The following is a 13374-nucleotide window of genomic DNA, read 5'->3' as shown; positions in this document are numbered from 1 at the left end:
ACGCGCTATCTCAGAGTATGTTGTCTCTGTTTATCCTTATAATCAGTTATTTTGTCGTCTATAGCGTCTTTATTTCTTATTAGATCTCTTCTTGTCTTTAAATCTCGTTTACATTGCCTGTATTTTACTGTAGTATCCCACCTACACTGTGGTTAATCAGTAAAAGTATACTGAACTTAGTTTATTAGTCTTATCCGACAATACGCGCGTTACATTTCAAAACTCGATACATTATATTTTCAGACTACTACACACAATGAAAGTTCCGCTATATATATCAAACAGCCGTTGTTCGGGAATCCCTTCGAAGCCCACGGATGTTGACCTGTGCTGACCCTTGAATTGTCTCGAACACCATGGAAGAATACCGATTTTATACCTCATTTTGTTTATCTCGAAGCTTCTTTGATCTTCGGTCGCCAACGAATTTATTCTACCTTTCTCTGGAGAGTTCCAATCGCAGGTATAAGAGGGGATCCGTTTGGGTATTACCTGCTAAAAAATACTTAATAGAAAAAGATGTTTACAATTTAGATGAGTCATTATTTATCGTAAAAATACTCATAATTTTCCAAAGTTTAATTTTTATCCCTTTTTTATTTTATTATGTAATGTTACATTTTTTGTACCACGCATAGTTTGAATTTAGTATTGTGGGATATTTTTATTTTATATATTAGCTTTTGAGGACGTCGTCAATGATGTTACACAGTCTGGGCTACATCCTTGTCTCACTTCTTTAGTGTAGATTTCTTCTCACCTTTTCTAGCATGTCATATATTAATTTCTAATATTTCTAAAATATATTATTTTCTAATATCTATGATATGTCTATACTATATACGCGTCAACGTTAAAATCCCTGCGTTTTCTGAGTCGTTTGATTATAAATATTATATTCATATTATATTTGCATAAGGGTGCTTTTCGGAATCTATTTTGTTCTGATGTATAACAGTACGATAAGTAAGAAGTGTCTATACGAAAACAATGTATATTAAATATTGATTTTAAATTTAAACTTATAGAATACAATAGAAAGTCAAAATCTTACTTTAGACTGAAAAATTGTTATTCTCAGTAGCTGCATAACTTATAGCAGCTGCAACTACCTTCATCAGAATCACTGTCTGCTGCGTCGTTACCCAAATCAATTTTATCAAAAACTACATCACATAAAGATTCTTTTTACACAACGGTATCCTGAACTGAAATCACTTTTTTCAAAAAGTTTAAATTGTGCATTATTTATATTTCGTTTATTTTTTCAGTTATGGAGACTTGCTTACGCAACTTTAACATGTTTAGCAAACATTCATTAGGAGAACCAACTTAGGTCAGAAAAGATTAACGATCCACATTTTAAATGGAAGAGAATCATAAAAACAATCAAATTAGATGTAGCCAAATTGTTATTCAACATTTCATTTTTTCATTAATTATTCAACAAACATTATTATGTATATATATATATATATATATATATATATATATATATATATATCCATCCAATGGCGCTACAGCCCAAATCGGGCCTTGGCCTCCTTCAACAGGCTTCTCCAACCATCTCTATTTACCGCTGTTCTTTTCCATGAACGCGTTCCCAGGCAGTTCCTGGCATCCTCATCGACTTCATCTTCCCATCTCTTTTTAGGTCTTCCAACAGGTCTTTTTCCCTGCATTCTTGCATTTAATAATTTTCTGGGGATTCTATTCTCATGCATGCGGACCACGTGCCCTGCCCATCGTAATCTCTGCAGTTTAGTATGTTGTGCTAGAGGTGGTTCGCTATATTGCTCGTATATTTCTCTATTGTACCTAATTCACCAGTTGTTGTTTTCACTTATTGGGCCCAGGATCCTACGTAATATTTTTCTTTCAAACACATCTAATGCATTGGCAGATTTCTGTGTCACCACCCATGTTTCGCAACCATAACTTACGTATATATATATATATATATATATATATATATATATATATATATATATATATATATATATATGTATATATATATATATATATATATATATATATATACGCCAATTGTATTGATATGTTCATATGTAACAATAAATGTTATTTAATTTATTAATATCTGATTTTCAATTTATATATTTTTTATTTTTCTGTATATGTGTCATTTCAAAAAATAACCGCTTCTGTTCATTTTTCTGCCTCTCTAGAATTGAAGCTTGTGAAAAATAAAATGTGTGATTTAGATTGATGGAGTGGTAGGCTAATGCACAAGCTTGCGATTTGTTTGTTTTTACATCACTTTTGAGAGAAATGACTGCTGTGTAATGTACAAGAAGTTTCTCCTATATAAGCCTTATCACAATCTGAGCAAGGTATTTGATACACTACTTTAGAACTTTCCTTGATTGTTAGAGGATCTTTAGTTTTAGTGTATAAATGTGCTATGGTTTTAACATTTCTAGTGGCAATTTTTATGTTTTCTAATCCTTTAAATAATTTGAGAAGTTTCGGTGTTAAGAATGGAACATAAGGTAAACATCCAAAAGTTTGTGATGTTGGTATTAAGGTGTTAACTGTCAGGCTATTGTTTATTTCTTGGCTTGCCGGTATTAATGTGATTTGTTTTTTATTGTTGGTATTGCCGATCAATGTGATGGAGGCTGGAGAGTTTGCAGTTTGCAGTTTGCAGTTGCATATTTGATTAAAATGTATTTGAGAGTTTAAATTAATCATAATTGTTTATTTAAAGGTACTGGTGTTATTTTTTAATACTTGTGATGATGAATGAATCTCCTTTTTCTTTCCAGTGCGCTGGGAATGTGGGAATTGAGCTGAACTTTGGAATCCCGTTCTTACACTTAGCAGGTTACATCATAAAACTAAAGTGTTTATCTCGCTTTAGTTATACAAAGACTGAGCTATGTGTGTACACTCCGAATAATATTGACGGACGGGGACAGGGAGGAAAATGTGGAGGGACGGAACAATATTAATAATAAAACCAACACATTCATGGTCTATTGTTAGTTTATTTAAGTAGTTAAAAACATTGAAACTACGAAAATATCCTGCAAATAAGTAAAATCAAAAATGAAAATGTACATGATACACATTGGTTAAATGTAAAAATTTTCACAAAAATAATTTGATTGTTTTAAAACAAGTATATCACTAGTGTTGTTCATATTATACTTAATATAAATATGTTTTGTAGTCGCGATTCAACGTAAGTAAAAGGTAAGCACACTTTAAACTTTCTTAACGATCTGTACAACATCTTCATCGCACAGTACATGTTCTAATCCTACTTTTTGTGGTTGGTGCTTGACTGAGGATCCCCAAACAAGGGCACTAAAAATAAAAATTTAAATATTAATACAATTTTCCATACTATCAAGCTTCAGGAAAAAAGCTTGCAGCGTTTTCTTTTCTCCATGTAACTCATAAAAATCGAAAATAGTTCATATATATTTCCGTTTTAGAAATATTAAACTAAACAACTTCAGAGTCTGTTTATAATTTGCCAGGTGCTGCTTTCAAAATGAATTATTAACTATCTTGCTCTTTAATTCGTCTTTTCTCTGTTTCGCCTATAGAGATTTTAAAATAAATATGAGTTTTTAAACGAAACTGGCGCGAGATCTACGCAAAGAATAAATAAAAATCCCCTTAGGGAATTTCCAATAATTCTCGTGGGAGAATGAATTTTTACAGCGCGTCACTTGAGTTCGAGAGTGCGAGGAAGAGACATGTGGTTTTGGAAAGAGATTTAAGACTACTCTTCCGAACCGAAAGGAGAGATCGTAGATCGCAGCAGTTAAGATAAAAAAAATGTAAATCATTTTATCAGAGTTCTGATAAATAGAAGCATTTAAGTACACAGTTAAATAATCTCATTTAGGCAGCTAAACAGAAATGGAATTAAGTGGTTAAAGTAGTGCCGAGACTGGATCTATCTAAATGGTGTTAAGAGCAGTTTTTTAACTTAATTTATAACCAGTCGAAACAGATTGAAACACAATGCTGAATATTTTCTAATGATGAACGAAGGAAATATACCAGGTTTTATTTTCAATTCTTGTCATACGTATTTAGTGTAGTGCAGTGGTTCGTTTTTTTTGTATAGGATATGTCCCAATTTTTTTTACTGTTTCTAAATAATCTTTGTTTTTATGAACAACATAGTGTATAAGAAGCGTAAATTCTTACCACTGCATATCATGATACGATTTATGTTGAAGTACAGCCGCGATTTTCAATATACTTACGTAATCATTGGTCCACCGAAGAGTTGTAAAAATCCTTCAAAATTTTGTATTAAAAGGTTTCTGTCTTTACTTGTCAATACTGGCATGAATATAAATGTACAAAAATAAATATGAAACATAATATATTAAAGAAACTTACTATTTAAATTCCTTGGCAATACTCCTATGCAGCTTATTACAAAAATCTTCAACAGAAGTATGTTCCGAATGTAAAACAATGGGTGAATTATAGTCCGGCAGTTGTCCTTTAGGTTTTGTGTAACTAAAGAAAAAAAAGTAAATATAGAATACATACAAATAAAAAAAGGAATGAAATCTACTAAATACTAACTAACGTAAAGAAGTAAATAATTTTAACACAAACTAGACAAAAGAAAATAAAACGGTGTGGCTCATTTAGATACATGTTCGTCGTTTAGAGAATTATAATGATAATTTGCTGTCTTTTAAAAATTTAATTAAGGAGTTGTAAATATCTACAGAGCCAAGTGATAATAAATATAGTATATTTCAAGGAGCTGCTATTTTATATTTTAATAAATCATTTATAAGTTTGGATGAGTAGACTCTGTTTTTAGAACAACCAAAAAATATATGATCTAAATCACTTTCCTCTCCACAATGCTCACATTTGTCATCATCCAAAACCTTTATTTTAAATAAGTGCTTTGGATAACATGCGTGTCCGAAACGTATTCTAATAATGGAGGTTATGTGCCTCCTGGAAACTCTAAAAGACTTGTACCAAGGAAATTTGGGAATATCTGGCTGAATTATCGAGTATCTATTTTGGTTCACAAAAGAGTATTCCTTCCACTGGTAAATCCACTCTCGAAGTAATGTTAACTTGCAAGAAACAATACTGTCAGAAAGCGTTACTTTATGTAGAATACCAGTATCGGTTAAAATGCTTTTTTTGTCTAATAAGTCGACATATTCATTATGTTCAAATCCTGCAAGTGCTTTAATCCAGAGAAAATGTACATTGATTCCTTTAGTTAAAAGAGTTTGAATAATATGTTTAATTCTATAAATGTATGGGTAGTCTTGTAAGTTAGGTGGTCCATATTTACCAATGGATTTTAACACTGCTAAGGAGTCCGACAAAATTAGAATATGGGCAAACTCAACTTCAGCTACATATAATAAAGCTTCATATATTGCAATAGCCTCTGCTGTATAAATCGAAGTTTCCGGGTTCAGTTTGAATTTCTTTTCTATATGTTCCGTACATGTTCGTTAGAAATGCGTTTTTAAAATTTATTTTCATGTTACTATATTTTTTTCTACTGCGTACTAGAATATGGTGCATTTTTATTTTAAAAATTACTATGTCACTGGTTGCATTCTTCTTGTTGTAGTGCTCATCTGTTTCGGATGTTGGCGACAATCATGGAAAACTGTACTTTGCACATTGCTGCTCTGAAAAGATTTGTGATTGTTGTGTTGAACCACATATGTAGACTTTTCGACCAGGAAATCTTTCGCCTTCATGGTCCTCGTTTTCTTTTTACTTTTCCCTGTAAAATTAGTTGCAGCAATCCATATATTTTGGCTTTTATTGTGGTTAACGGATCTTTTTCTTTTTTTATTCTTATTAAAACAACCTGATTGGTAACGTGATCGGTATAATATTCTTCAGGATCTTCAGGATTCGGGAATAAAGCCACATTTCGAAAGCTTCAATTTTCTTGCAGGTAGCGTCGTTGAGAGTCCACGACTCAACTCTGTACAACAGTATAGGAAAGATGTAACATCGTAGTAACCCGATTTTTATGGATATTGGTACTTCATGATATTTGAATAGCGTAGCCATTTTTTGAAATACAGACCTTGTTTTCTCTATCCTACATTTGATTTTTAGTGAGTAGTCCCAATTTTCACTGACGTTCGTACCTATGTAGGTCTATGTTTTTACTCCTCCTATTTGTTGACCGTTCCCACTGATTCGTCCAAATTGCTGTTCCTTCTTAGAGATCATCATACATTTTGTTTTCTTAATGTTGTAGCATTTTCGTTTCACCCCGTATATAATAAAAACTGAATAAGATTCTTATTCATTTTGGGTTTCTTAGATTCATAATGTCTCAACACTCCAACATTTTGAAGTCTGTTTATAATAAACAAATGGCCCTTTCGTTTGATCTCTAGATATTTACGCATTTTCTCTCTCCTGCTGTCACGCACAATGTAGCTTCTAAATCATTTTAAACTGTTCGTGCTTTATCAAGTGGTAATATTGTGTAAATGTATTATTTAATGTATATAACATTCTTATACGTGCTGAATAGCCAACAATTTTTGACAAAATGCCCCTGAAGATGCTCTGAGATTAAAAGTACTTGGACAAGATTTAATAAAAAAACTGTGCTCGATATCTGCCTTTTATTCGATTAAAGATAATAAATGTGTCTGTAGATTGTAGAAAAGCAATATTATACGATATTTAGTAAATTGTTGAAAAATTGTATATTAAGAAGTTGAAAATATCATATAAGTTGTTGTTAATTAAAAAATACCATGGGGCAATAGCTGCAAAGTATAGATGTAAGAAGTTTTGGTTATATTACAAAATTTAATCGATTATAACTAAAATAATTGTAACTTATAAGTAGATAAAAATGAAATAATCCTAATTAAAATAAAAAGTTATAATACTTACATTCTCACTAATTTCAAATATTCCCACATCTTTTCCAATAAATCATCGAAATTCCACCTATGATGAGCAGATATTGGTACACAATGAGGAATTTTGTATATTACATCCAATTCTTCAATGCTAATCTGATCTAAAAAAAAAAACAAAACATTTTAAAAAGATCGCATTAGTATGGTTAAATTTCAGATAATAAACATATTAGGAGTGGACATAATGATAAAAATATAAAATAAAACTCTGAGATAGCGCGTGTATTACAAAGGATAGTCATAGTCAAAACGATCATAAACAAAAGGAGAGAAAATTAATTGGAGTATACTCCCAGGATGAAAACAAAGAATTTAATGAATGAATGAAGAACATGGGCGGCTCGTCGGGGAAGGCAAGGTAGGCGCCGCCTAACCTCTTCTAATATACAATAATAAATTATTTATTAATTTAAATTACTTAGTTCAAAATTGTTATTTATAAATTTTGACATAATATTTTAAACGTTTGATTGAAACGTCTTTTTTAAGTCGTCAAAATAAAGAAAGATTAAAAATTATTGAAATGGGCCGGCCTTTGACAAATTTACAAATTTTATACACAGATAAGATATCGACCATTTTCGAGATCGTTTAAAAAAATATGATATGAAAACCATAAATGGTTATGTGGTAGTTATTTTAGACATTCACTTTGTAGCATAAATAATTTCCTTATAACTATCTAATATTTAATGTATAAAATTTATTTGATACGCCCCTGGCTGTTGTGTATAAAAATTCCTTGAAGTTTGTTTATACAAGTGTTTGCGACACATCAAGAGAAATTTTAACTGCGTAAATAACAATTCTGAAAGCATCCTTAAGGTCCATAGTCTCATAAAAAGCGTCATTAGAGAAAATTCCGACTGGCCAGCAGCAAGAACTGGTCAGAGAGTTTATGAAGGTCGACTAAACCGAGAGGAAGAAAGACAGTTAAGTTTGGAGGGAGATTCGGAAGAAATACCTTGCGGGTGTAGTCTTCAAAGCCGGCAAATTTTTTCAATTTGAAACGTGAATTTGTACTCAAAATACGATCTGGCAGTTTTTGTTGAGTTAATCACCGATTTTTTGTGTTGTGCTTTATCTGGGAGATTTGTAAGACGGCGTTTCCTACCATTTGAGAGGTCCACATGGTTTTAAGAAGAAATTGAGTGGCCGAGTTGTGAAGATTGCAGTTTGTTGTCATCCAGGATAATCCGAAGCCCGAATCAGTTCCAACTCTCAAGAATTGGCTATCTCCACGGTCCAATGGTCCATGGTCACTTCAGACCAATTCTAGCTTGTGTGGAACACAGTTGTTGTTTGTTTTCAGTGTTTTGATCCAGTTCCAATCCCAAAAACTTTGTGGAATGTGGAAATGGAATTTTATCTTACTTAATTGATAATAGGATTATTTTACCAAAACAAGAGCTTGTATATTTCTTCAAAGAAGGGTAATTTTAAAGAAATTTTTAATTTTGCAGTTAAAAGCGATCAGGAAATCCGGGATCATATTAATAAAATAGAAGGAGTGTTCACAGGTTTGTTAAAAACAATACAAAACGATTTAATAGATTGTCTTGCTGACTACATAAAAAAACGGGTGCCGGTAGAAGTTATACTTCTATACACGCGTTCATCGTTACAAATTTATATGGGAGTCAATCTGCACAATCATTACATATGTAATGCTATACATATTATCATACTTGTTTGTGTGCTACTTTAATTTCATTAAATTGTATGTTGTGTGCCTTGTATGAAAATGTCAAATAAAAGGAAACGTGTCGTGATTGCGATTGAACAGAAATTAGAGGCTATCCGATGGATTCAAAATGGACAGATTTTACGGACAGTCGCAAGAGATTTTGGCGTTGGCGTTTCTACAGTTTCTAAGTGTGTTAAAATGATAATTTTTCGACTGTTCTAACAACCATTCAAATTTCGTCATTTTGTGTCATGTGGAACAATTTCACCCAATCATGTCAACATGAGACTGATAATTGCATTCAGTGCAATTTTCAATCCCTATGACAACACGATCGAGTTTGACAACTTCATCCAAATAAATTTCAAAATGTCACGTTTCAGCAATGAGAATGTTCAAAGTATAAATGCGCTAATCAAAGAAAAAATTCCCAGAAATACAACCGACAGTCACAAATATATTTGGGGAATATTCATGGAATTGTAATAATTGTACTTTCACTAACTGTACTTTTAATAAATAAATGTTTCGTTATGTTGAGTTATGATTTTTTTTTTCGAAAAATTATCCGCCGAATATCCCTCGGACATTGATGAATGCCTCATAATTTCATGACAAATTTCTCAAGCTCGTTGCTTGGTAACAGCATTCAGCCTTCGGCTTCGTGCTGTTACCAAGGAACGAGCTTTCGATTGTCATGAAATTATCTCGTCTGTTATCAATGTCCTAGGGATATTACTACTGAAAAGCAAATTTGAGGAACATGCTTCGAAAATGCCAAACAAAAAAACTATGAAACTAAGTCAAAATGAGAAGGTAAATGAAGCTGTCTATTTGTGGTTCACACAACAAAGAACCAAAGGAGTAGCATTATCTGGACCAATAATTCAAGAGAAGGCAAAAATGCTATCCGAAATGATGGACGATGAAGGTGAAGGTTTTAAAGCAAGTTCAAGTTGGCTAGACAAATGGAAAAATAGGTACGCTATTCGTCAAGTTAATTTATGTGGAGAAAAGCTATCTGCTGACCACGATGCTGTGAATATTTTGAAAACTGAAATGGATGAGTTATTGACAAACTACACTAAAGATCAAATTTACAACGCAGATGAGACTGGATTAAATTTCAAAATGTTGCCCAAAAAATCACTTGCATCAAAACAAGAACACAGTGCACCGGGCCTAAAAATGAATAAACAACGAATAATAGTTCTGTTTTGTAGCAATGCAACAGGAACTCACCGATTGAGGCCTATGTATGTTGGGAAATCAAAAAAACCAAGAACTCTAAAAGATATTTCAGAAAAAGCACTTCCAGTTTTTTATAGAAGCCAAAAAAGCTCATGTCTGTCGACCACTTTGTTTTCAGAATGGTTCGAAAATGAATTCGTCCCAAGTGTAAAATCCTTTTTAAAATCAAAAAATCTTCCCATCAAAGCATTGTTGCTTGTTGACAATGCCCCAACTCACCCTCAAAATCTACAAAATGGTGACATAATTGTCAGATTTTTGCCACTGAATGTCACCAACTTAATTCAGCCGTTAGACTAGGGAGTAATAGAGATATTCAAAAGACATTATAGAGGAGCATTCTTAAGGCATCTGTTATTACAGCAGACGAATGAATCCGAAAGCATTCCTGAAATTCTTAAATTTTTAACAATGAAACATGTTTAGTCGTGGTGGTCGTAGGTGTGCTGAGTCGTGGGCCAAGATCAAATCTTCAACATTGGAAAAATGCTGGAACAAACTTTTTGATGGGATTTTGATTGACGATCCTGAAGAAGAAAATGTGGAAAAACAGACTGAAGAAATTGAACCTTTTGATAAGAAATTTGCCAGGGTGTGACGAAATTAACCAAGAAGAGATACGTGAGTGGTTAGCAGCCGATGTCTCAGAAAGTGAATTCATCGTCGAAGACATTATTGATATGATTCTTCATCCAGACAACCTGAGCGTATCAGACGACGAAGATGACGACCCAGCAGACGACAGGCAGCACAACGCCGACGAGATTTTCAATGCCTTAGAGGTAAGAATTTTATACAGTAGGTCTAATTAGTTAGGGACACGGCTAGGCTCTTAATTTTTGTTGTCATGGCATAACGTTTTGTCCTTTTCAGATTGCTTTACGTTTCGTCCAACAATCTAATGAAACAAAACCGCATGACGTTCTGCAAATAAAACGATGGAGAGATATAGCTGCAAAACATCGTATTCAAAGAAAAACACAAATGAAAATAGATGATTTCTTAAAAAAACAAGAACATGTTAATTTTCCTTATTTACTACTTTATTCTGTATTTTATTTATATATTAGAAAACATTAAAAAATCACCTCATAGTATTGTTAATACCAACTTTGACCAAGAGTACTATGTATTTTGATACAAGAACAATACAAAAAACAATGTTATCTGAAACAGCCTCCCCCCAATTACTTCGGTTAACAGAGGTTTTACTGTAATATATTTAAAATTAAATAAAGTAATTTTATTATTTATTTATATTAAACAAATTAGAAACAAACTAGAATTATTATAAAAATTTGAAGAGATGATTCAATGTTGTTATTAATCGAATGACATTTATGACTTATTAAATATTGACAATCATTTAATGGAAGATTCACTTCAAAAATCAATGATAGAATAGTATTTTCGTACATTCACTTACCTATTTTATTTAATATATAAATGCAGGGGACATAAATTCTGTTGCCTTCGATAACATCTATGAGATCATCACTGGTGGCATCATATTTCAAAGTAACATCAGCATTATGAATTTTGTACTCAGACAGGATACTTTTTACAGTATCCGAATCAAGTTCAGATTGAGGTACCATACAGTTAAGATTAACTCCACCTTTGTCTTTTTTCCGAAAATATATGTTAGGAGGTTGTTTATTTAATCTTAGGCCAAATCCTTCCAATTCATGCTCAATTAATTTTTTATGCCCCAGTGGTTTTAACACATCCAGGCACAAAAAGATTAAACTGCAGGTTCTTGCAACTGCTATTACTTGCCTACCTCTACCTTTACCATCTTTGGCACCTTCAATGATACCAGGAAGATCTAGCAACTATAAATATTATATATAAATATTAGTATCAAGTAATAATTAATCTGATAACACATGTATTCATAACAGATGAAAAGCAAATGCAAAAAAGTGTTTTCGTTTTTAATAAACCCATAACTTTCTGGCTATTGTACAAATTCCAAGGGTAAGTAAATCCGAGTTATATAGGTTTACAAATCAACTAAGTGTAGGCATTAACAAAAGCATTGGATTCAAAAAATTGTTGAGGATTAAAACAATGTTTAACAACAAACACAGTGACAAAAGAACGAAACTACTAAAATGATTCTTCTCAGAACCTTCTTTGAGTGTCCCACTTCTTTCTAATACATGTAGTAGAGCAAAAAATGTATTTCCATGCTTAGTTTTCAAAGAAAATCCAAATACATTGCTATATTTAGAAAGCGTGTTTATGTACAGATCTTTAATTGGTTGTCATTAGGAATATTTCATTCCCTAACTAACCAAATTGTCTGAACATTATAATTAGATTTATAATAGTTATCATTTCTAATTTCAAAATTTAGTCATGTCAAAATATGAAACAAGAGTCAAATAATATTTATTCTTTAATTCAGGGGCAAATATAATATTTTTTTTATTATGGTAATTCAACTATTTTAATGGGCTCCAACTGTTAGGATATTGTACTACTTTGTCAGCTAGGAGTTTATATAAATAATAAATATATACTCATAATTGTTTCTTCCTAAAGGACCAAACCATTTATTAACAAACACCATCATAATTAAATAAAACATACATACTGTTAAACACATAAGTTTAATTTTCAAAAATTTAATGAGATAGTTAATCTTTATTTTTTGTAATGCCAGACTGAAAGGTATGTACTTTCTGCTTATCAAATATAAAATTAAGCAGCTCTCGTCAAAACTAAAATCAGTAATTAAGTAGTATATGGAAAGACTGGAGTAACTAAAACAAAAAGATAATGTAGATGATATTTTACATTAAAGTACCTGTATTTTTGCTCCCTTGTATTTAATGCACCCAGGCACCGTTGTCAGTGTGGTGAATTCATAGGCAGCTACTTCAGAATATACACCAGCTAAATTACTTAGTAAAGTACTTTTTCCCACTGATGGAAAACCTACAAATCCGACTCGTGCATCTCCAGTTTTAGCTACATCAAAACCTTCGCCAGTACCTCCACCACCTCCTTTTGGAGTAATTAATTCTCTCCGAAGTTTTGCTATACGAGCCTTTAAAAGTCCCAAATGTCCTGCTGTTGCTTTATTTTTTTGAGTTCACTCTGAGATAGCGCGTGTCAGAGGTTAGGAACATTTACTCTGAGATAGCGCGTAATCCATTTTTGAATTAATATCCTTACCTCGGCTTCTATAGCCGCAATTTTTTTCAACAAGTGGTACTCATTTTTCCTTAAGTAATTTCACTGGTCCAAAAAAATAATAATAGTTTAAACACCAGTTTTAAACTAATTCACGTGTCCGTGTCAAATGGAAATTTTGAACAAATATGTTTCTAAATCTGGCATCTGGCTGGACACTAAAATGTCAAAAGTTGAATTAAGGACATTGACATTGACAATGTCACAGCATAAGGTATCTATGCTGTGACAGTGTGTGAACAGAGAACTACTGAAGTGTTTTCGGTGTGCTAGTGGCTTGTTGTATATTTTGAA

At 32.1% G+C, this 13374-nt stretch overlaps 1 protein-coding gene across 1 annotated transcript; it reads right to left on the bottom strand.

The window, feature by feature from the left end:
• Window positions 1-2988: 2988 nt before the first annotated feature.
• LOC140432168 (GTP-binding protein 128up-like) lies at window positions 2989-12979 on the bottom strand (the record flags this gene model as incomplete). The annotated part of the gene is made up of 5 exons (XM_072519998.1): window positions 2989-3330; window positions 4387-4509; window positions 6910-7039; window positions 11303-11711; window positions 12692-12979. Coding segments are annotated over 5 exons (1053 nt in total), but the record flags the coding sequence as incomplete, so codon positions are not given.
• Window positions 12980-13374: the final 395 nt, after the last annotated feature.

Source organism: Diabrotica undecimpunctata, unplaced genomic scaffold (assembly GCF_040954645.1).
Source record: "Diabrotica undecimpunctata isolate CICGRU unplaced genomic scaffold, icDiaUnde3 ctg00003093.1, whole genome shotgun sequence".
Lineage (NCBI taxonomy): Eukaryota > Metazoa > Arthropoda > Insecta > Coleoptera > Chrysomelidae > Diabrotica > Diabrotica undecimpunctata.
The sequence above is the reverse complement of the archived record's forward strand: the minus strand, read 5'-3'. Positions and strand labels throughout refer to the sequence as shown.